The sequence below is a fragment of the Corvus hawaiiensis genome, chromosome 2, assembly GCF_020740725.1.
Source record: "Corvus hawaiiensis isolate bCorHaw1 chromosome 2, bCorHaw1.pri.cur, whole genome shotgun sequence".
Taxonomy (NCBI): Eukaryota; Metazoa; Chordata; class Aves; order Passeriformes; family Corvidae; genus Corvus; species Corvus hawaiiensis.
Genome location: NC_063214.1, coordinates 4,575,700 through 4,598,108, shown reverse-complemented (window position 1 = coordinate 4,598,108; position 22,409 = coordinate 4,575,700). Strand labels below are relative to the sequence as shown.

The 22,409-nt window shown below is 46.0% G+C and overlaps 2 protein-coding genes across 8 annotated transcripts in view; one reads left to right on the top strand and one right to left on the bottom strand.

Annotated features, from left to right (window-relative positions):
• RIOX2 (ribosomal oxygenase 2) lies at positions 1 to 19,769 on the top strand. Of its 7 annotated transcripts, XM_048295625.1 has the most exons (11): positions 2,660 to 2,909; positions 5,673 to 6,108; positions 12,475 to 12,594; positions 13,170 to 13,298; positions 14,106 to 14,209; positions 16,024 to 16,126; positions 16,519 to 16,684; positions 17,069 to 17,157; positions 18,292 to 18,402; positions 19,387 to 19,562; positions 19,609 to 19,769. In XM_048295625.1, the coding sequence occupies exons 1-10, from the start codon at positions 2,866 to 2,868 to the stop codon at positions 19,546 to 19,548; spliced, it is 1,464 nt and encodes a 487-aa protein (XP_048151582.1). In that variant the 5' UTR covers positions 2,660 to 2,865; the 3' UTR covers positions 19,549 to 19,562; positions 19,609 to 19,769. The 7 variants fall into 7 exon arrangements, with proteins under 7 accessions (XP_048151585.1, XP_048151588.1, XP_048151586.1 ...); XM_048295628.1 differs by lacking the exon at positions 2,660 to 2,909 and adding an exon at positions 1 to 584 and having other exon boundaries at positions 19,387 to 19,612; XM_048295631.1 differs by lacking the exon at positions 2,660 to 2,909 and adding an exon at positions 2,120 to 2,344 and having other exon boundaries at positions 19,387 to 19,612.
• A 591-nt stretch (positions 19,770 to 20,360) lies between these two features.
• Positions 20,361 to 22,409, bottom strand: part of CRYBG3 (crystallin beta-gamma domain containing 3) — an 83,347-nt gene continuing 81,298 nt past the window's right edge. Inside the window, exon 22 of the mRNA XM_048295623.1 lies at positions 20,361 to 22,255. Within this exon, the coding sequence (XP_048151580.1) occupies positions 22,167 to 22,255 (89 nt within the window). The 3' untranslated portion in view covers positions 20,361 to 22,166. The remainder of the gene's footprint in view (positions 22,256 to 22,409) is intronic.

Sequence of the window (22,409 nt, the reverse complement as noted above, 5' to 3'; positions counted from 1 at the left end):
TTTTCTTGCTCCCATCTTGTTTGTTCAGAGCATGGTGGCGTCTGTTACTTTTTCAAAGAGCTGAATTTGTCAAGTTCCCAGTTCCAGAGCTGGAGAAGTGGTGACACGGTGCCTGCTGAGTGACTGAAATCTCACAGAGCGTGTGGGACAGATTGCTGCCAAACAAATGTATCAGAGCTGAGACAGCTTTGATACTTTTCCAGGAAATCCTGTCATGGAAAGCAGAGCCCTACCAGGAATGACAATGCTGGGAATGCAAAGCCACAGGACACACAGGCTTTGGCAACAGTAACAGCACAGCAGACCTCAAGCTGAGTGAATGTATAGTGTAACTGTATATAAAAATAGACCGTCACAGCCTTGTTCCTGCACTGCCATAATGGGGCATCCTGCACAGATGTTCCAGACTGCCTGAGAAGATCCCATCTAGTTGCTCAAGATGTGTGATGTGTCTTCTAAACTTCTCACATGAACTAATATAACATCATTGTTTTCCCAAAAAAATTTTTAATCTGCCTTACAAGAAGTATTTGTTGTGTAGCCAACAGTGAAGCCTCAGCCACCAACAGAAAAAAATACTCCAAGTAAGTTTCCTTTTCTAAATTCCTTGCAGGATTTGCAGCAGCAGAAGCCCTGCAGCACAGCATGCCCAAGCCCTGTGTAGGCTGCCCAGCAAACTGGTCCTCACATGGAGGCGTGGAGGAAAAGAGATTCCTGCCTGCATTTACCTTCCAGGCACATCCTGTACGGGTGCCAGAAAGCTGCAGAGCTTGATTTTGATGTTACTTTCGGCTGTGAATGTAACTATTGGCCAAGGGTTCTCCCTACCCAGGGTACTACAGATCATCCAGTTCAACCCTCCTGCCCTGGGCAGGGATACCTTTAATTTTCCCAGGGTGCTCAGAGCCTCATCCAGCCTGACCCTGAACACTTCCAGAGGTAGGGTCTCCACAAGTTCTCTGGCCAGCCTGTTCCAGTGTCTTGCCACTCCCACGGTGACGAATTTTTTTTCTAATATCCAATCTAACCCTACTCTCTTTCCCTTTGAAGCCATTTCCCCTTGTCCTGTCACTACCTGCTCTTGTAAATGATGATGAAATTCAACTGCATGCTTTTAGAGCAAAGCTTATAATTTTTATCTTCTTAATGCGGTTATAGGGATGATATCAGGATAAATTATGCTTAAAAGAAACGTATCGTTTGTATAACTAGTAAAAGAAAACAACCAGTATTTAATTATTTCTTGTCTAGGGGGTGCTAGAGGGCTGGCTACAGCTCCCATGACCCTCCTCTGAAGCGTGTGTTAGCTTCTTAACAGGTATGGTAATAAATACTTTCAGTCAATTTGTCTCTGCACACTGGCACGGAAATCTTTAAAAAAGTATTCACGAGTATTCCCATTCCTGGTGGTTTAGCAGCCGGTCCCAGACGTGGGTTTTATATCCCACAACACATACTGCAAGTTAAAGCACCACAGGCATTATGTAAACACGTATTTGTGTGAGTGTTCATCCCGATGGCATCCAGGCAGTTACGCTGAGGGTACTTTTTGGAGCACAAATAACAGCTTGTCATGGTTTCTGTGACCAGCTGAGGTGCAGGATGTGGCTCCACTATTTTTAACATCTGCTGCTACACCCATTTGCAGTAAGAAAACATCCTGTGGGTGTTAGTGTAGGTGATGCAAACTTTTAAGTCTGGACAACTTCATTCTTGAAAGTTTTATAATTCTTCAAATTATCAGTACACAAGAAGGCTTTGCTTTAGCAAAACCTACCTAACATTTTTTTCTGATGTCATCAGCCAGTGTAAACTAAACCATTAGCAGGCCTCTTTAGTAATGGTAATTAAAAATATTTCTGGAAGTGTTCATGTGCTCCGTGAGGATTCTAAAGATTTCTCTGAAGGAGCCTCGGGGGGACTCTGGAACGGGATTTTGGTCCAGGAAAAGATCGCGCAGCTCAAGCCCAGACACTGTCGTGTGTACGAAGTAAATTTAATCCTCTGAATAACTTCGGTGGAGATACTGTTGCGTTCCTGTTGGAACACACACAGCAACAACACTGGAATAGCGCTGTATTTCCTGCTGGCCGCCCGGAAGCGTCTCCTCCCGTGACACCCAGCGCGGCAGCGACCGCCTCCCGCTTCCACCGGGCACATCCCGCGGCGGGGGGCCCGATCCGATCCGATCCGATCCGGTCCGATCCGATCCGATCCGATCCGATCCGGTCCGGTCGGATCCGATCCGATCCGATCCGATCCGATCCGATCCGATCCATCCCGCCCCGCCCTTCCCCTCCCCTCCCGGCCCTGCCGCCGCCATTCCCTGCTTCCCGCCCGCCGGGTGAGTGCGGGGCTGTGGGAAGGGGAGGGGAAGGAAGGGGAGGGGAAGGAAGGGGAGGGATGGCGGCGACGAGGGCAGTGGGGTTGCGCTGCGGAGCCGCTGCGTGTCCTCAGAGCTGCCGTGTCCGCCTTTATTCCCGCTGCCTCCCAGGGAACGAGTCCCGGCAGCTGCCGGGCCGTGCGGGAACACGCGCTGTGCGAGTGACACTGGCGACACTGTGACAACAGCTGTCCCCGAGTGAGGCGGGAGCGGGGCCCTTCTGCTCGGTTCTTCCTCCAGCCCTGCCGGGGGTGTGGGGAGGTGAAAAATGGGACCTGAGCCGGCCATGTGCGCTCGCAGCCCAGGCAGCCGATGGTGTGTCCTGGGCTGCACCCAAAGCAGCGTGTCCTGAGCGAGGGAGGGCATTCTGCCCCTCTGCTCCGCTTTCCTGAGACCCCACCTGGAGAGCTGCATCCAGCCCTGGGGTCCCAGCACGGGAAGGACAGGGACCTGTCGGAGCGAGTCCAGAGGATGCCACCAAGATGATCAGGGAGCTGGGGCACCTCTGCTATGAAGACGGGCTGAGGTGGGTCAGCCTGGAGGAGAGAAGGCTCTCCAGGGATCTTTTTGCAGCTTTTCAGTACTTAAATGCTGTTAGAAAGACAGATAAAAGACTTTTCACCAGGGCCTGTAGCAACGGGACAAGGGGGAATGGTTTTACGTTGCAAGAGAGTAGGTTTAGATTAGGTGTAAGGGAGGTTTTTTTTGGGTGAGGGTAGTGAAGCCCTGGTACAGCTTGCCCAGGGAAGTTATGGCTGCTGCATCCCTGGAAGTGTTCAAGGCCAGGTTGAATAAGGCTTTGACCAAACAGATCGAGTGGAGATGTCCCTGCCCATGGCAGGGGAATTGTGCCAGGTGATCTCTTCCAACCCAAACCATTCTGTGGGTTTGCAGTTGTAATAACTAACAAAGCACTACAGAAAAGCACATGGTGTAAATGAAGCAGAGTTCTGTGAGCAGTACATACCTGAATTTAACTTCATTAGATCAATGTGAGCAAGCTGAGAGGTTGAATGATGGCTTTAGGTCTGGAATTCAAAACCAGCAATTCAGAGTTGGTTGCATTTGTGTCCCTGACATTTGGGGAATGTCAGTTTTTGATCCTAGTGCCAGCAGCATCTTCAGATCTTGCTGTCAACCAGGGACTAATTTTCAGTCTTTAATTTTTTTAAGCATTCCCTTGCCTCATGTAGAACAGTGGCTTCCTGCTGCTGGGAATGTCCATCCTGCCAGGCAGGTGGTGATGTGAATTCCCTCCTGCAGGACTGAGGTGACCACAGGTTACTACTGAGGGAAGGCTGCTCCAGGAACTGCTGATGAAGCATTGCCCAGGAGCTGGGGGATCAGCAGGGTGTCCCGCTGCAAGGGAGAACTTAATGCTGCTTGGAATTACCAGAACTGGAGTTTTAAGTTTCAGGATAAGGGATCTGTGCAAGTAAAAGCATCTCAGTACATTGATAGCATTTGCTTTTGGGAGTAAAGCTGCCATTTTTACTCAGTAGTGAAAGCATCAGCATGTTCTGACTCCTCATGGGTTGGCTTCTCAAACTCGCTCAGACGTGCCCAGAGTCAGGTTGAGGTGGCCAGCCCAGACCTGGCTGCTGGGCTGTGCTGCTCCAGGGCTTGGTGCTGGCTCATCCTCAGGGTGCTTAGCTCAGCTCCTCACGCAGGCTTCTACTGCTGCTCTGGGCTGCTCTGGGGGAGGAAATGCTGGAGCAGACTCGAGGCAAGTCTGTCTGCACGTGGTTTAGACCTACTGTTAACTCGATTGGTGCCTTAACTTTCCTGAGAACTAGGCAGCTAAACCAATTGTGAATTAACTTCTTTATTCTTGCATAATTGTACTCAACATACTGTGTACTTGGAAAAACAAAGTAAATGACTTTCAGCTTTAAAATTAAATGTCTGTACTTGTGTGAAAGAATTATTTTTATTCTGCATAAATCACAAATTTTGACAGCTTGGCAGAAATCAAAGCAGAATCTTGGCATTTTAGTTTTTAAACTGGTAAATTTTACAAGTTTTAAGCTTGTAGATCAGTAATTACATAGCATCAGCAGAAAGGCCTAACAATGTTCCCTCTTTTGTAAACTGGTACTGTTGAAGGAAGTGTAATAAGAATACAAATTTCTGATTCTGTCTCCACCTCTCTCTGCATGTTGCCACTAAATCTCTTAGAGCTGAATTGATTTTTTTAAAAAATACTTTGCAGCTCTGCTACAGATGACCACTTGACCACAGGTTCTTTGTGTGGGTGGGTTCCTGCGTTGGTAATGATCTGTTGGCTTCATCGCTGTTCTTTAGTATAAACTCAGGTGTGGGGTTTGAGCTCCTGGGAGCAAGGGTGTCAGGATTTCCAGGATTGTCCTGAGATTAAAGTATGCACGAGATGTCACTGAGATGATTTATTGCTGAATCAGTCTCATGTTTATTGAAGGATGAGACAGAAGAGTCATTACGAGCAGCATCTCTAATCTCAAAGGCAGTAGTCACAGTAACCATAGCAGAAGCGGTAGGCCTGGCAGCTGCAGCAGGTACAGATGCCAGGTAGCAGCAACTCAGTGAGGCAGCAACAGCTTGCTGGAGAAGCAGCAGCCTGCCTCACTATGTGTCTACAAGGCTTTTTATAACTTTTTTAGCCAATAAGCAAATGCCACAAAGCTTGCTACACATTTGTACCAATCAGCGCTGTATAATTTTGCCGCAATGAGGACTTTCTTATCCAATAAACGTATTGCTATTATAGCCTATTGCACAAGCTTATACTAATACAGCTTAACTTTCTAGGAAACTTTACTATAAAACTTATTAAACTCAAAACTCTTTACCCTTTTATTTATCACTATTATTTCTTGTATAAAGTATATTTTTACTACATTTCTACTCTTATAAGGCATATTTATTTCAAAACTACAAAACTGCATTTGCTTTAATTTTGCAAAAGCTTATTGCTCTAAGTCAGGCAGTCTTCGCCAAGGCTGCAAATCGTAACATGTATCCATTTCAGTGTCATTTGTGTATTCTGTCAGCACCTGCAGGCTCTCTGTGAGAGAGCTCCCTGCAGCTCCATTTCCCACACAAGGGCTCCCAGCAGAGCCCTTTGCAGTTTGCTAGGTTTGAGAGAGGATTGGAGGCCTGCTTGGAGCAAGTAGTGAGCCCCTGAACCCACTGCTGTTCCCAGTATACTCTGATATCCCACTGGATAAGGCAAGAGCTGCTGCTCTGAGCCTGTGGGCTCTTGAGGTTGTGTTGCTGGCTGACTGTTCTGGGTCTCTCTCCTCTTGGACAGGAAGATGCCCAGGAAAGGAGGGAAGCATGCTGACATGGTGAAGGGAACACAGGCACAGTGTAAACGGCCCAAGTTGGACACAGCTGGTTCTCCATCAGTCCTGCGTTTTGAGAGCCCAGACAGCCTCTTCAGGAGCCTGATCTCTCCCATGGAAGAAGAGGTGTTTTTCAGGGAGTACTGGGAGCAAAAGCCACTGCTCATTCAGAGGAATGATGCCCTGGTGGCTGCTTACTACCAGTGCCTGTTCCAGCTGTCAGACCTGATGGAGCTGTGCAGCCAGGGCCTGTACTACGGGCGAGATGTAAATGTCTGCAGGTGTGTGAACGGGAAAAAGAAGGTTTTAAATAAAGAAGGTAGAGTGAATTACATGCAGCTGAAGAAGGATTTTGACCAGAAAAAGGCAACAATACAGTTTCATCAGCCTCAGAGATTTAAGGTGGGATTGTTTCGTTGTAATTAATGCTTGCTTTATAATGTGGTGTGGCTTTTGCTGAGTGGCACTAGACATGGCTTCATATCTGCCCCCAGGGGAGGTAGTTGGCATTGATGACCTGCTGAAATCTGTACATGAACTGTATGAAAATACAGTTTAGACTTCAGCACTGCCCATCATGTTTCAGTGCTCTACAGTAAGAACAAAATCTAATTTATGCTATAATATTTTTCTGTAATATTAAGTATTCTTTTTAAATGTGTATAATTGATGATCAGGCATCTGGGCTTAAATTATCTCTTCTGCCCCACATTTCCTTGTGCAAACAGGGGCTTTTGTACCTCTTCCCTTTAATCAGGGGCGAGGTGTGAAACCAAGTGAAGTATTTCCAGGACACTCCACCATTCTTGCCAGTGGATTAGCATTGAATTGCACCATGGAAATGACAGCCCCGTTTTAGCTGAGTGTCCTCAGTCTTTGTCTATGGGAAGGAGATAGTGGTGCTGCTCAGTTGTAAAGGATTTGGATGCTTGTAGGTACTTGGATTTAGGCAGTCCTTTTTTGTCCCAAGGTGTCAACACAGTGTAATTGAGAGGTGGATCCAAATAAGGACCCAAATATACACAGCTGGGTCCCACGTGGAGTGAGACTGACTGATCTCAGTTGTTGGCATCTCCTGGTGTTTCCCTGTCACATGTTGGGTGTGGATAAGTAAAGTCTGTGCTTTGTGGTGATGCGATGTTTTTATTGTATTTTTCTATGTTCTTTGTACTCCAATGGTTCTTCCCTACCTTCCCCACTCCTATTCCCAGTTGGTCTGCCCCAGATCCAAGCCGCTCCCCCAGTGCTCCCAATATGGTTATCCCCTCCCTTTGTTCTGGCACCTTCCCTATCAATCACCCAAACCCCTCCTGGAGTTCTGGACTGTTCTGTGTCTGTCACCCGAGCCCTCCCTAATTACCCTTCTATGGTCCCCGTCAGTCCCTCGAGACCCTGCCCCCTCGGGTACCTCCCCTCTTGGAAATCCCCTGAACCTCGACGCCCCATTGGGGCATGTGGCCCCTCTCCCTCCACCCACCAAGGCCATTGGACCAGATGTGAGTGCTTCCCTCCAGCCTCCCTCCCTCCGGATCTGCCTGTTGGTCCCAGTTGGGTTACTCCCCCTGTTCCACCCCCCTTTATAAGGTGTAGCAGCACTGCAGCTGTTGCTTGTTTGCCGTGGATCCCCTCCAAAGAACTTGGATTACCTCCCGTGGCAAGGCTCCCTGCTACTTTTTATCTGTCCCTTCACCAAGGGCTGCTGGCTGCCCCAGTGCCTGGAGCCTGTGCTCCCCTGGGTAGAGCAGAGGCTTCAGAGGAGCAGCGTTAAAGCTCCGTGCCTCGGGCTGATCCCCGCTCCTGCCGCACACCGCTGGAGCCAGCCTGGGCAGTGGACAGCAGCGGTCACTGTGACACTCAAGTAACCCCAGTGACCTCAAGTAACCCCAAAAAGGCCTCAAATGACCTCAAGTAATGCCTGGAGCAATTAAAAATTTCTCCAATGACCTCAAGTAACCCCTGGAGCAATTCAAAATTTCTCCAATGACCTCAAGTAACCCTTGTGACCTCAAGTAACCCCAAAAGGCCTCAAATGACCTCAAGTAACCCCAAAACGGGCCTCAAATGACCTCAAGTAACCCCCAGAGCAATTCAAAATTTCTCCAATGACCTCAAGTAACCCCTGTGACCTCAAGTAACCCCAAAAACCAGATTCAAATGACCTCAAGTAACCCCGGATCAATTGAAAAAGACACCAATGACCTCAAGTAACCCCTGTGACCTCAAGTAACCCCAAACAGGGCCTCAAATGACCTCAAGTAACCCCCAGAGCAATTCAAAATTTCTCCAATGACCTCAAGTAACCCCTGTGACCTCGAGTAACCCCCAAAAGGCTTCAAATGACCTCAAGTAACCCCAAAAAGGCCTCAAATGACCTCAAGTAACCCCTAGAGCAATTCAAAATTTCTCCAATGACCTCAAGTAACCCCTGTGACCTCAAGTAACCCCAAAAAGGGTCTCAAATGACCTCAAGTAACCTCTAGAGCAATTCAAAATTTCTCCAATGACCTCAAGTAACCCCTGTGACCTCAAGTAACCCCAAAAAGGCCTCAAATGACCTCAAGTAACCCCTGTGACCTCAAGTAACCCCAAAAAGGGCCTTGAATGACCTCAAGTAACCCCTGGAGCAATGAAAAATTTCTCCAATGACCTCAAGTAACCCCTGTGACCTCAAGTAACCCCAAAAAGGCCTCAAATGACCTCAAGTAACCCCAAAAAGGGCCTCAAATGACCTCAAGTAACCCCTGGAGCAATTCAAAATTTCTCCAATGACCTCAAGTAACCCCTGTGACCTCCAGTAACCCCCAAAAGGCCTCAAATGACCTCAAGTAACCCCCAAAAGGGCCTCAAATGACCTCAAGTAACCCCTGGAGCAATTCAAAATTTCTCCAATGACCTCAAGTAACCCCAAAAAGGCCTCAAATGACCTCAAGTAACCCCTGTGACCTCAAGTAACCCCAAAAAGGCCTCAAATGACCTCAAGTAACCCCCAAAAGGGCCTCAAATGACCTCAAGTACCCCCTGGAGCAATTAAAAATTTCTCCAATGACCTCAAGTAACCCCTGTGACATCAAGTAACCCCCAAAAGGCCTCAAATGACCTCAAGTAACCCCAAACAGGGCCTCAAATGACCTCAAGTAACCCCCAGAGCAATTCAAAATTTCTCCAATGACCTCAAGTAACCCCTGTGACCTCAAGTAACCCCAAACAGGGCCTCAAATGACCTCAAGTAACCCCTGGAGCAATTCAAAATTTCTCCAATGACCTCAAGTAACCCCTGTGACCTCGAGTAACCCCCAAAAGGCCTCAAATGACCTCAAGTAACCCCAAAAAGGCCTCAAATGACCTCAAGTAACCCCCAGAGCAATTCAAAATTTCTCCAATGACCTCAAGTAACCCCTGTGACCTCAAGTAACCCCAAAAAGGCCTCAAATGACCTCAAGTAACCCCTGTGACCTCAAGTAACCCCAAAAAGGGCCTTGAATGACCTCAAGTAACCCCTGGAGCAATGAAAAATTTCTCCAATGACCTCAAGTAACCCCTGTGACCTCAAGTAACCCCAAAAAGGCCTCAAATGACCTCAAGTAACCCCAAAAAGGGCCTTGAATGACCTCAAGTAACCCCTGGAGCAATGAAAAATTTCTCCAATGACCTCAAGTAACCCCTGTGACCTCAAGTAACCCCAAAAAGGCCTCAAATGACCTCAAGTAACCCCAAAAAGGGCCTCAAATGACCTCAAGTACCCCCTGGAGCAATTAAAAATTTCTCCAATGACCTCAAGTAACCCCTGTGACCTCCAGTAACCCCCAAAAGGCCTCAAATGACCTCAAGTAACCCCCAAAAGGGCCTCAAATGACCTCAAGTAACCCCTGGAGCAATTAAAAATTTCTCCAATGACCTCAAGTAACCCCAAAAAGGCCTCAAATGACCTCAAGTAACCCCTGTGACCTCAAGTAACCCCAAAAAGGCCTCAAATGACCTCAAGTAACCCCCAAAAGGGCCTCAAATGACCTCAAGTACCCCCTGGAGCAATTAAAAATTTCTCCAATGACCTCAAGTAACCCCTGTGACATCAAGTAACCCCCAAAAGGCCTCAAATGACCTCAAGTAACCCCAAACAGGGCCTCAAATGACCTCAAGTAACCCCCAGAGCAATTCAAAATTTCTCCAATGACCTCAAGTAACCCCTGTGACCTCAAGTAACCCCAAAAAGGCCTCAAATGACCTCAAGTAACCCCTGTGACCTCAAGTAACCCCAAAAAGGGCCTTGAATGACCTCAAGTAACCCCTGGAGCAATGAAAAATTTCTCCAATGACCTCAAGTAACCCCTGTGACCTCAAGTAACCCCAAAAAGGCCTCAAATGACCTCAAGTAACCCCAAAAAGGGCCTTGAATGACCTCAAGTAACCCCTGGAGCAATTCAAAATTTCTCCAATGACCTCAAGTAACCCCAAAAAGGCCTCAAATGACCTCAAGTAACCCCTGTGACCTCAAGTAACCCCAAAAAGGCCTCAAATGACCTCAAGTAACCCCCAAAAGGGCCTCAAATGACCTCAAGTACCCCCTGGAGCAATTAAAAATTTCTCCAATGACCTCAAGTAACCCCTGTGACATCAAGTAACCCCCAAAAGGCCTCAAATGACCTCAAGTAACCCCAAAAAGGGCCTCAAATGACCTCAAGTAACCCCCAGAGCAATTCAAAATTTCTCCAATGACCTCAAGTAACCCCTGTGACCTCAAGTAACCCCAAAAAGGCCTCAAATGACCTCAAGTAACCCCAAAAAGGGCCTTGAATGACCTCAAGTAACCCCTGGAGCAATGAAAAATTTCTCCAATGACCTCAAGTAACCCCTGTGACCTCAAGTAACCCCAAAAAGGCCTCAAATGACCTCAAGTAACCCCAAAAAGGGCCTCAAATGACCTCAAGTAACCCCTAGAGCAATGAAAAATTTCTCCAATGCCCTCAAGTAACCCCTGTGACCTCGAGTAACCCCAAAAAGGCCTCGAATGACCTCAAGTAACCCCAAAAACCAGACTCAAATGACCTCAAGTAACCCCTGGAGCAATTCAAAATTTCTCTAATGACCTCAAGTAACCCCTGTGACCTCGAGTAACCCCAAAAAGGCCTCAAATGACCTCAAGTAACCCCAAAAAGGGCCTCAAATGACCTCAAGTATCCCCTAGAGCAGTTAAAAATTTCTCCAATGACCTCAAGTAACCCCTGTGACATCAAGTAACCCCAAAAAGGCCCCAAATGACCTCAAGTAACCCCTGTCAAGCCTAAAATGACCTCAAGTAACCCCTGTGACTTCAAGTAACCCAAATCAGGCCTTAAATGACCTAAAGTAACCCCAAAACCCAGACTCAAATGACCTCACGTAACCCTGGATCAATTGAAAAAGACACCAATGACCTCAAGTAACCCCAACCAAGGCCCCAAATCACCTCAAGTAACCCCTGTGACCTCAAGTAACCCAAATTAGGCCCCAAATCGTCTCAAGTAACCCCAGTCAGGCCTCAAATGACCTCAAGTAAGCCCAAAACCAGATTCAAATGACCTCAGGTAACCCCAGATCAATTAAAAAAGACACCAACGACCTCAAGTGTGGTGATGCAAGGTTTTTATTGTATTTTCATATGTTTTCTTTGTACTCCAATGGTTCTTCCCTACCTTCCCCACTCCTACTCCCAGTTGGTCTGCCCCAGATCCAAGCCGCTCCCCCAGTGCTCCCAATATGGTTATCCCCTCCCTTTGTTCTGGCACCTTCCCTATCAATCACCCAAACCCCTCCTGGAGTTCTGGACTGTTCTGTGTCTGTCACCCGAGCCCTCCCTAATTACCCTTCTATGGTCCCCGTCAGTCCCTCGAGACCCTGCCCCCTCGGGTACCTCCCCTCTTGGAAATCCCCTGAACCTCGATGCCCCATTGGGGCATGTGGCCCCTCTCCCTCCACCCACCAAGGCCATTGGACCAGATGTGAGTGCTTCCCTCCAGCCTCCCTCCCTCCGGATCTGCCTGTTGGTCCCAGTTGGGTTACTCCCCCTGTTCCACCCCCCTTTATAAGGTGTAGCAGCACTGCAGCTGTTGCTTGTTTGCCGTGGATCCCCTCCAAGGAACTTGGATTACCTCCCGTGGCAAGGCTCCCTGCTACTTTTTATCTGTCCCTTCACCAAGGGCTGCTGGCTGCCCCAGTGCCTGGAGCCTGTGCTCCCCTGGGTAGAGCAGAGGCTTCAGAGGAGCAGCGTTAAAGCTCCGTGCCTCGGGCTGATCCCCGCTCCTGCCGCACACCGCTGGAGCCAGCCTGGGCAGTGGACAGCAGCGGTCACTGTGACAGTGCTTGAATATTCCCAAACACTTGGAGTCACTTGTAAGAGGTGTCTAGCCTTTGTGTTAGTCTCTCTTTGATGTGAGTCCTGCATGTGTTTATTTTCTTAGGGTGTTTTGCTGTTTGTGGGATGATGGGTAGTTTATTCTCCTCTGTTTAGCCTCATTTTTGCCTGGTTTTGCAGCCTGGAGGTGGTACAGGGAAGAGAGCAAACATCAGTGCTCTGTTGAGGCACGAGACTTTTTGCTTTACCCATTATTTTCATGGCAGATCTCCTTTGCTTCTGTAGTGCTTGCCTTCAGGAGAAACTGCTTCCCAGGCTTGGTGTTCCCATGGGGATGTCACCATTCTTCCCCAGCAATGGGCTGGTGGCAGCCAGGCTTGGCTGAGCTCTTCAGCAGTAACAGCATCTTTTTTTTTTTTTTTTTTTTTTTTTTTGTATAGGATGAGCTGTGGAAGATTCAGGAGAAGCTGGAGTGCTACTTTGGGTCTCTGGTGGGCTCCAATGTTTACATCACTCCCCAGGGGTCTCAGGGCCTTCCCCCTCACTACGATGATGTTGAGGTAGGACACTACCACCTTGTCTGTGGAACCCTTTGTGGGCTCCTGACACTGGATGCCTCTATGTGTGCTTCCGCCTCTTCCCCAAACAAACATTCTAGAAAGACTTCTGTTTTTCCACTGAAAACTTAGGGTAAATATTTGCAAGTGTTTACTTATATAGTTTTGCTGAAAGTGTACTGATAGTAGTGGCTAAGTGTAAGTGACTGGAGAGAAACAGGGATTTCCAAATTCGGGATAAAACGGATCACACTTCATGGCTCTTCTTTCTGTTGTCTCTAAATGCAACGCAAAAATTTAGTTCAAAAAGGTAAATTTCTGTATTTAGGTATCTAAAAAGTAATGTGAATGGAATTGTATTTGCCATGCTGGGAATAGCTGAGAGCAGGGATGGGGAAAACCTGTGTTTATCAGAAAAACAACCTGTACCACTATTTCTGTCCCTGGTTTCTGGCTTGCTTCCACAGACTTGGCAAGTTAGAAGATAATTTAAAACACCTGGTGAGTTGGGTATGTGAGGGGCAGCAGGGCTTCCTTAGGCCCCTCCCCCAAAAATTTGGATTTCTGGTCTTTTGCAGGTGTTCATCCTTCAGCTGGAAGGAGAGAAGCACTGGCGACTCTACAAACCAACGGTGCCTTTGGCTCGGGAATATAACGTTGAGTCAGAAGATAGGATTGGGAATCCCACACATGAGTTCATATTAAAGGTGCCATAATTTAATTGATTCAGGTGGTCTGGGCTGTGGTAGCCAGAAAGGTAGTCATGTTTGGTAGGCTCTTGGAAGTAGCTGTGAGACCAAATTTAAGGACAATAAGATTAAAATGGAATCAGATTTCATCACTCTTGCTTTATGAACTTTCTCTTTGTGCTGCTGTTTATAGGATAAGCCATAAGTGAACTGATTTTTTCCTTTGTGGAGGGAATTTCATGTGTTTTGCAATTCTTTCTTGTCTTGACTTTCCTGATCTAAAATTTGTTTTCAGTGTGGATATTAAATTTACATAGGTGAGAAGATAGGGGAGGAGGAAGGTTCTACTTGGTTTTTAAAGTGTTTTAACTAAAAATTTCAGACAGCATTTTTGTAACAGGTTAGGATTTTTATAGCCTCTTTGACTTCTCCTGTGGAACACTGGCCTTTTTCTTTTGATGTGATCTGACCAAAATCCCATGGCACTGCTCCTCTCCCAGCCCACAGAAATGGCAGCAGGTTCATCTCAGCTGCTTCTTTGTCCCCTTCCTGCATCTCAGCTCATGTTCTAGCACGTTAAAAACCTGTGTTTGCAGACAGGTGCAGAGCAAATATTGGCAGGAGGTTGGAAAGTTGGAGGTGTTGGACTTCTGGCTTAGAGCGCTTTATGTTACTGAAGTGTACACTGGAGAATTGCTTGATTTTGTGATTTTAAAGAACATGTGTTGTCAGTCTGTCTGCTCAGAGAGTACTTTCTCTGTTTGGATTGCAGTAAGGTTTGACCAAGTGGCCTAAATGTATCAATTCTCTTTCATTTTCCTGCAGCCGGGTGACTTACTGTACTTCCCAAGAGGGACAATTCACCAGGCTGACACTCCTCATGGGATCTCCCATTCAACACATGTGACCATCAGCACCTACCAAAACAAGTAATTCCTCTTTATTTCTTGTTTTGCATTGCTTTCCTCCGCCAGATGATGTGTGTGAATAGTAGAGACTTGAAGCTGGTGTTTCAAGGAAATGATGTCCTGTTTCTTAAAAAAAATAACCTTGTAATGAGCTCTACTTGAGTCTTTTGTGTGTTCATCCTATTTAGCCCTTGTGGGGTCTCTTTTGCTGTGGGTATTGCAGGGGTAGGGCATCTCACCTTCCCTCCAGAAACGTGGTGACATGGAATAGATGTAGATACCCCACTGTTATACAGGTGCCTTGCTGTTAGGGACAGAATCTACGTGTTGAGGTAGCAGTAATTGAAGTTTTGGGGTTTGAGGGAAGGAGGGGAGCGAGACCATTGTTTGAAGCAGCCTCTTTGCCAGGTCTTCATGCAGCAAGCTTGATTGCTTTTTAAGTGCCTTTTTTATTATTTACCAGCTGGAGGCTTTAATGTGGAAGATAATGTTACAACTGCAAACTCACTGTTGTGTTTGAAAAAAACCCTCACCAGTGGCTGAAGTTGCTGTTCATTTCATAATCCAGATAAAGAGCCATGGGTTATTCCTTTCCTCGGGTTTTCTCCTGTATTTGATGGTCATCCACACCTCTTCTGACAGATTCTTCTGTGCAAATATTTTCTGCTAATCTGTGTTTTTCATCTCCTACCCCATGCAGAGTCAGATTTCTTCTGACACAGGTCAGGTCCTTGTCCCCCCCATTGAAACATTGTTATCACACAGGGAAATCCTGCTGCTGCCACCTAATCAGCTTCTCAGGCTTGGAGTTACTAGCCTGAGTTTGGGATTTCTTGGATTGGGAAGGATTTCTGTTATCTGCCAAACAGGGCCAAACAAGTTTGGGCATATTTTAGATCATTGTGAGATGAATCTCTAACCACCAGCTGTGCCACTGTGGAAGCCCAGGGTGTCAGGTCGGTGCTGCTGGTAACTCTTCCTGTGGCCAGTGTGCACAGCAGGGTTTGTCCAGCTGGATCTGCATGGATTCATTGGTCAAGCCCTGCTGGCAAGCCAAGGATTCAGCTTCTTACAATGGGATTGCTGGAGATCTACAGCCTTGTGTGGAGTCAGTGCAGTTTCTCCATGGCTGCATCAGCCCAAGGCCAGTCCAGTGCGTGACTTGTCAGGAGCACATTCCCTGGGGATGTCTGTCATGGGTGAGGACAGGAGCAGGACAAGCTTCAAGACTGCTCTTCTTCCAAGGTTAAAAAGTGGAATCATCATCCATTAAGGTTATTGGCAATGAAGTGTAAGAGCCTTCCTCTGCCCCTGCTGTCAGCAAGTGTAGGTAAAATAAGCAGCAGTCCTGGTGTTTTGATTTGGCCTGTAGATGGAAGTAATATGTGGAAACATTTCCTTGGAAAATTGAAGAGAATTTGAAAATAGCTGTGAAGGAAGTGCTGGTGGAGGTGGCACTGCCAGGTATTTCTAGGCACCAAGACAGAAGGGACATCTCTGTAGGCTGGGGCAGATCCCAGCAGGCAGAGCAGTGTGCACATGTGGGATGTGGAGGGCAGTTTGGAAAAGCAGTGAGTAGCTGAAGACACTTGCTGGCAGATGGGAGCTGGGGGCAAGAGAAGCAGTAAGAAGTAGATGTCCAATTCCTTTTATTGGCCAGTGTTCTTCCTTCCCACTGGGTAGCAGACAGTGAAACATTTGAGTAGAGATGATAAAAAAGAGCCTATAATAAATAATAATTGTTTTACATCTTAACACTACTTTAGTTAGGGAAAAAACTAAGTTGTGTGTTTTATTTCAGTAACTTTTTTTTTTTCTTCCTTCCTATCCTCCAGCTCTTGGGGAGATTTCTTACTGGATACAATTCCTGGCCTTGTGTTTGATACAGCAAAAGAGGATGTGGCGCTGCGGATGAGCATTCCAAGGCAACTGCTCATGGTTAGTAGGTGGGACTCAGGGAATAATGGTGCATCCACGTGCTCTGTCAGACAGACAAAGTTCCTGTTGGGCCAAGCTTTTGAATCTTTAAAAGTTAGCAAAGCTGTGAATTGTTGTGGGACCTCCTTATGCTGGTGCTGTCATGCTGCTGCTCAGCTTGTCAGTGTGCAGGAGGAACAAGGGTCTCTTAACTGCACTTGCAAGTCCTTTAGCCCCCAGAGCAACGGAGAGTGAGCTCCAGCTTTGATTTATGAACAGCTCGTGGGGAATGTGTAAAAGAAAGCTTGGTTTGGGACTAAGCAAAGATAAAAGAGGAGGGTCCAGATTTTCACTGCTTTGCTGCACTGCGTTAGGCCTGGTCTGTTCAACTTGACTTCTGTCTGGGTGTTCAGCAGGTGAACACAGCTGACTCCACCAAAAAGCTGAGCAGCCTTTTGAGAAGGCTTGCAGACCATCTGGAGAGCTCCGGGGAACTGAGATCATCCGACATGAAGAAGGATTTCATTATGCACCGGTTGCCTCCGTGCTTGGGATGCGACTCTGATCCTTTGACTCCAGGTAGAGTTTGAGCTTCCTAACAGTGGCTGATGTGATGGTAGTGGCCAAGTCTGCCTCTTAAAACTTGTAGCATTTCATGGCAGGTCAAGATCACAGTCTAGGCCCAGCTTTGTGTGGCCTGGCTCTCCCTGTGTGTGTTTGCACATCTCTGTTGGCTAATTCCCAGTATCTGGTGGGAGAGATAATAAAGTGAAATAAAGGTTATCCTAGAATTAAAAAATCTTTCTCCTTTCTCCCTCCACCACAAGTTTGAGAATGTGTGGGTGTAGAAACACAAGTTAACAAAAAATTCTGGCTACAAGGGAATGGGTAGTGCACAGAGGGGGCTCAATTTGTACCATGTCTGGTTTTCTTCCTTTCTAAGGGAGGATTTATTTTTCTTAGGTGGGAAATTGCCAAAAATAGATAGCAAAATCAAACTGCAGTTTAGAGACCATGCTATCATCACTGTGGAACCAGATCAGGAGAATGCTGTAAGTATAAGAAGCCCCCCTTGTATGCCTGGGGTAGGGAGTGGGAGGCATGTCAATTGTTGCTCTGTTGTACTAAAAGGGTTGTGCAGTTCTGCTTGGTTGGATCCTGCATCCCATTATTGCTGTTAGGAGATTCTGGGGCTGTTTGCTGAGCAGTGAAACTGCACATTCCAGCCTTCTGGAGGGAGGTACAGAATTACGTTCAGTCTGTGATTCTGCATGGCTTTTATCTGAGCTTACATGGGCTAGATCATTACAGCAGTTAAAATGGCCTCTGGCTAATAGAATTTTTAAAAATTGTGTTTAAGAACAGGAAGACGTTATAAAATTAGGGCTCCTGAAGAGAGGGAATTCTCTTGGTTGCATTTAGTCTTCACTGCTGAGTTCTCTCTGTATCTAACTGGGTGACAGTGTCACTGCTAAGTTGTTCCACAGCATAGATGCTGGCATCTTGTATCATTCTGTGTTTATGCTGCTGCTTATCTGGGAAGGTTTATTAGTATGAAAGTGTAGAAGTGCTTTTTGTTATCTTAATTAAAAAAAAAAAAAAATGAGGGGGGGACATACACCCAGGATGGATTACCTTGTACAGTTTTGGGTTTGTTTTTTTTTCTTTTTTCATGAGTGGAATGTTTCCCTCCAAGAAAAACACACCAGAACTTTCTGATTTTTCTCCGTGTTATTTGTGTCCATATTGCTGTGAGACTGTGCAGGGTTTGGAAACTTCTTTTCCAGTTATTTTTGCAACCAATTTGCACAGCTTTGACCTAAGTTTAATAATGGGCATGTGATTTTTAAGAGACTGATCTGTCTCAGACTGGAGATTTATTGATGCACACCTGTTCATTAAGACTTTTTAGGAGAACTGCCCTCAATGGCCTATATTCTACACAGCATCAGTCCTATGACTCGAGCAGGGGCAGTTTTAAGGCAGAAGGTTGTAAATAAATTTTCAGCAGTGTTTTGGAGAGTCCCTTTTTGCTGGGAGGTGGCTGTGGGGTCATTCAGTTGAGAAGGTGACTTGCTTTCCTTGCTGTAACAGTGGGCTCTGGAATTAAGGAGCTGGCACTGGACTGAGATGAGTGTGTGAGGGTGTGGATCACCTGTAACCATTTTCTTCCTACTGTCTTTCAGGATGAAATTCGCAGGGAGATGGTTTATGTGTATCATTCCTTAAAGAACAGGAGAGAAACTCACATGATGGGGACCGAGGATGACACTGCCAGTGAGGACGGCCTGGCACAGGTTTGTTCCTGAAAACACACCCCAAAAGGGTTTCCCACTGTGGTTTTCACCACCCAGAGCATTTCATTCCTAAAGTACCTGGATGAACCGAGGCAGCAATACAGGCACTGAACAGCAGAACTAAGTAATGTGATCTCATAATTAACAATTTGAGATGTTAACGGGATGTCTTGTGCATGCCCCATGTCCCAGTTAGCAAAGCTCCTGGAGCAACTAAAATCATCTCTTACCTGTGTGTCCTTCAGCAGGTCCTGTCTGAGGCTGCTGGAGATGTAGCACATGTTCCATGGTGATCACTGCATCTCATTTCTGCCACGTTCAGCCTGTGTTAGATTCTGTATCCACTGGAACAGTGTGTGCAGGGCTGCTCACTTCAGGCTGGGGTGGGTCAGCACTGGGTGTAAAGACCTCACTCTTCTACTGAAATGTAATTCAGATCTGCACAACTCCACCAAAGAGGCAGAACAGAGCAGAGCCTGGCCCTGGCTTGGCCATTGCTGCAAGGCTTTTATTTTCTGTTTAGAGTAAATCTCACTGCTCCTCTGGAGCTGAGGTTTTACACTGGCACCTCAGCAGCACAAACACATCCCAGGATCGTCCTTCCTGCCCTTCCTGGGAATGAAGGTCCTCTGTGCTTCTGTGCCAGCTAGAAATAAACTTCTGCGACCTTGTTAAAATAATGGGTAGGATTAGGCAAGAATGTAAATTTAAAATTACTTTTTTCTTCCATATGGAAGCCACAGGAGGAAGCAGCATGCCATAAACATCCCTACCTCATACAGTGTGCTAGAGCATGGAAGAGTAACTTCTCAGTAAAATAGGGCTGGATAAAACTCTGTCTTTTGGAGGCTGCTCTCTGGAACAGCAGAGTGCTGTGGGAAGGGAGCACATTCCTGCTGCTCCCTCCCCACAGCCTCACACACTGTTGTGTAATAAAGTCACTGCACTTTGCTGAAGGGTTGGTTCCTGTCACTTTTTCCCCAGCAGACGCATGGGCTGCGGTTCCCTTTGTCACACTTGGATGCACTGAAGCAGATCTGGAGCAGCAGCACTGTTAATGTTAAAGAGCTTAACCTTACCTCAGATGAAGAGAAAGAAAACCTTGCCTTGTCACTATGGACTGAATGTCTGATTGAAGTTCTTTGATGCTTCTGTGAGTTTCTGGCTATTAAGAGAGCAAGGCTTATTAAATTAGTTTTTTTTTAGTCCATCCAGCCTCTGGTTTGTAGTGCTGACAAAGCATTGCAATATCTGTACTTCACTGCTTTCTGGTGCCAAATGGTACCTGTCTTTCCACACTTTTGGGAAACTGGGCATGGGGAAAAACAGGTAAGTGAGCCACAGCTCCAGGTCTGTGGCTGGATGAAGTCAAGCCTAAGTAACACCAGCGCTGTGGTGTCCCTTTCCCTCTGGAGAGCTGCTGGGGTGTGTAGGACATCTAAAGTTATGCATGGAACAGGCTCCAGAACCTTGGGCATAAAACATTAACTTGTTTTTTCATTTGTAAAGTTCATCAGCAGGAAAATCTGTTTGTTCTGTTTGATTGCCCTGACAGAACAAAAGCTTCTTGGTAAAAGCTGCATGGGCTGTTCCCACAGGGAGAAGACTTTGCTCAAGAAAACCCCTTTTCCCTCAGAACAGCCATCCTTGGAATAAACAAACAATAATATTTAACCTCTACCTCCCCTAGCACCAATTTCAAGTGAAAATAACCCAAAAGCCTGAAGCTGGAATCTGTATCTTCTATGCTCACTTGGATGGGTTTTGATGAGACTGGTGCAGTTACTTCAATACTTCATTGATTTTTAATATGCAATGTCATGTAACAGCACAGCCACATACTCAATTTCCTTATCCCCCTTTTTTGGCCATTGGAAAAGCAATATTTTACAGGAATGTGCTCAGCATCTGCTAAAAACTATTGCTTAGCTTGTTTAAAAAGAAACCAACCAGCAAAATGTTTCTCCTAAAAAGTTTTATACAGTTAAAATATACATGCTTTAGCATTGTACATTCAAGGTCCCTTAAGTAAAAAAGCCTGCTTTACTTTGTTATGCAACACTGAGACACCAATGATTTAGTCATTCTTCATTTAAAAAACTACAACTTTTTACACAGGCTTTTAAAATTTCATATGGAAAGTCACATGCAGAACACTTGCTGTACTGACTTACATGGAAAAAAGCTTAAGTGCTTTAGTTGAAAAAAAATATACATACATTTGAGGTTCTGTTACTCAAACAGCAGATTTATGATAATTTTAGAATGTAAAATAGTAAGTGCAAGAAGATTTTTTTTTTAAATAGTACTATATAGAACTCCATTTCATACAAAAATAGACATCCATATATTTTATTTCTATGGCAAACTTAGAGTTACGTCTTTCTTTGGGGATGATCCTGTTTGAGTGCACAGCTGGCATAGTTACAGCTTTTGGAATCTAAAATATCTGAATTCAGCTAACCTGAACTCTTTAAATAGTCCTAGAAATACATACCCTGAATATACAAATGCTGGGGGAAAAAAAAAATATTTTCCATTAAGATTAATTTAGTGATGAAGCCAGGGAACTACTTCTCTTCCCTGTCAGGTGTTCACAGCCCTACAAGGGGCTGTGGTTGGTCAGTGTTCAGCCAGGAAAATGCTTTTTAAGCACCACATGCAGTCAGTGAGGTCTGTGGCTCTGAAGGGAGCAATAGCTGTGGTTGCATAGTGTGGGAATTGAGGAGAGCCCTGGCACGCCAAGCTCTGGCCCATCAATTGTCCTTTGTGCCACAGTGATGCTGATGCGCAGCCACACTGGGAATGTGAAGCCAGCCCTGGACTGCAGGCTACTGGCACCTTTGGATCATGCCAAGGTGAGTTGGTTTCTGCAGGAAGATGTGGTTTCCAGGCCAAATAACATGGTATTAAATTAAGCTATTTACACTGAAACAAAATACAGCTACAGTTAAAATCAGAGCTGCAAGTGCAGCTTAGCCCTTATGGAAGTGCCCCTGATCCAGGACCAGCGACCCCTGCTTTGATACACACACATATGGTTCTGTGTTAAAGGTGATCTTAAGGGGCAACTCCCGATTTCCAGGGTAAGAAACAGGCCACAGGTCAGGAAAAACAGTTCCCAAGACTGGAAATTTGGTGCTGTTAATAGCAGAGAAGACAAAAGGCTTACCAGTATCATTTAGGGGGCAAAAGGCCCTGCTATTGCCTCATTTCACATGCTGAGCTGGAATTCCAGTTCAAAGGTGTCCATATGAGCAAAATATATTGCATTTTAGTGAGAGACATGATTCAGGATGGCTTGGAGCCTAAGCAGTTCCACTTGGGACATAAAAGCCCAACTCAAGTTCCTTGAAGCTCATCAGTGCATTCACTCCTCAGCGAGCTTCCAGCAGTGTGAGAGGAAGGTAAAGAGCATTCCTGAAGAGCCTCTCCCCTGTTCTCTTGCACTTCCCCTCCTGCAGAACCTCTGCCTACTCTTTTGCATTTACCTTTCATACTTCAGATGAAGAGTAATGGTGACTTTCACAGGAGCAGCCTCTGAAGAATCACCTTCCCTGCAGAGAGACATTGGATCAACCTCCCATCTTCCAGCTTTGTGCAAAATTCAGTTCTTTAAGGAGCTGGTGTTTGGCATGAAGGAAAACAGAGAGGAGCTGCTGCTTATGGTTCCAGTGGTGTGTGACTTCAGTAGTTGGGTTCTTTTTTCCCCTCCTCTCGATGTTGGTAGCCCACAAAAAGTCCATCTCTGGGGTGGGCTTTACTCACAATATTTCAATATCCCATTTCTGTGAAGGTTTGTTTTCTATTGGCTGATTCATAATGATGTGATTCTTGTCGTAGTAATTTCCTCCTTAAAAACAAAAGGAAATCATGAAGGAAAAGTTTTTGAAAGAAATGCTCATAAAAATTAGACATAATCTTCAAGAAGTGTGACTAAGTAAGAAAATCAGCTGAAAAATAGGAATTCCATGAGGTAAGGGGCTGGTGTCTGCAACTGAGCAATG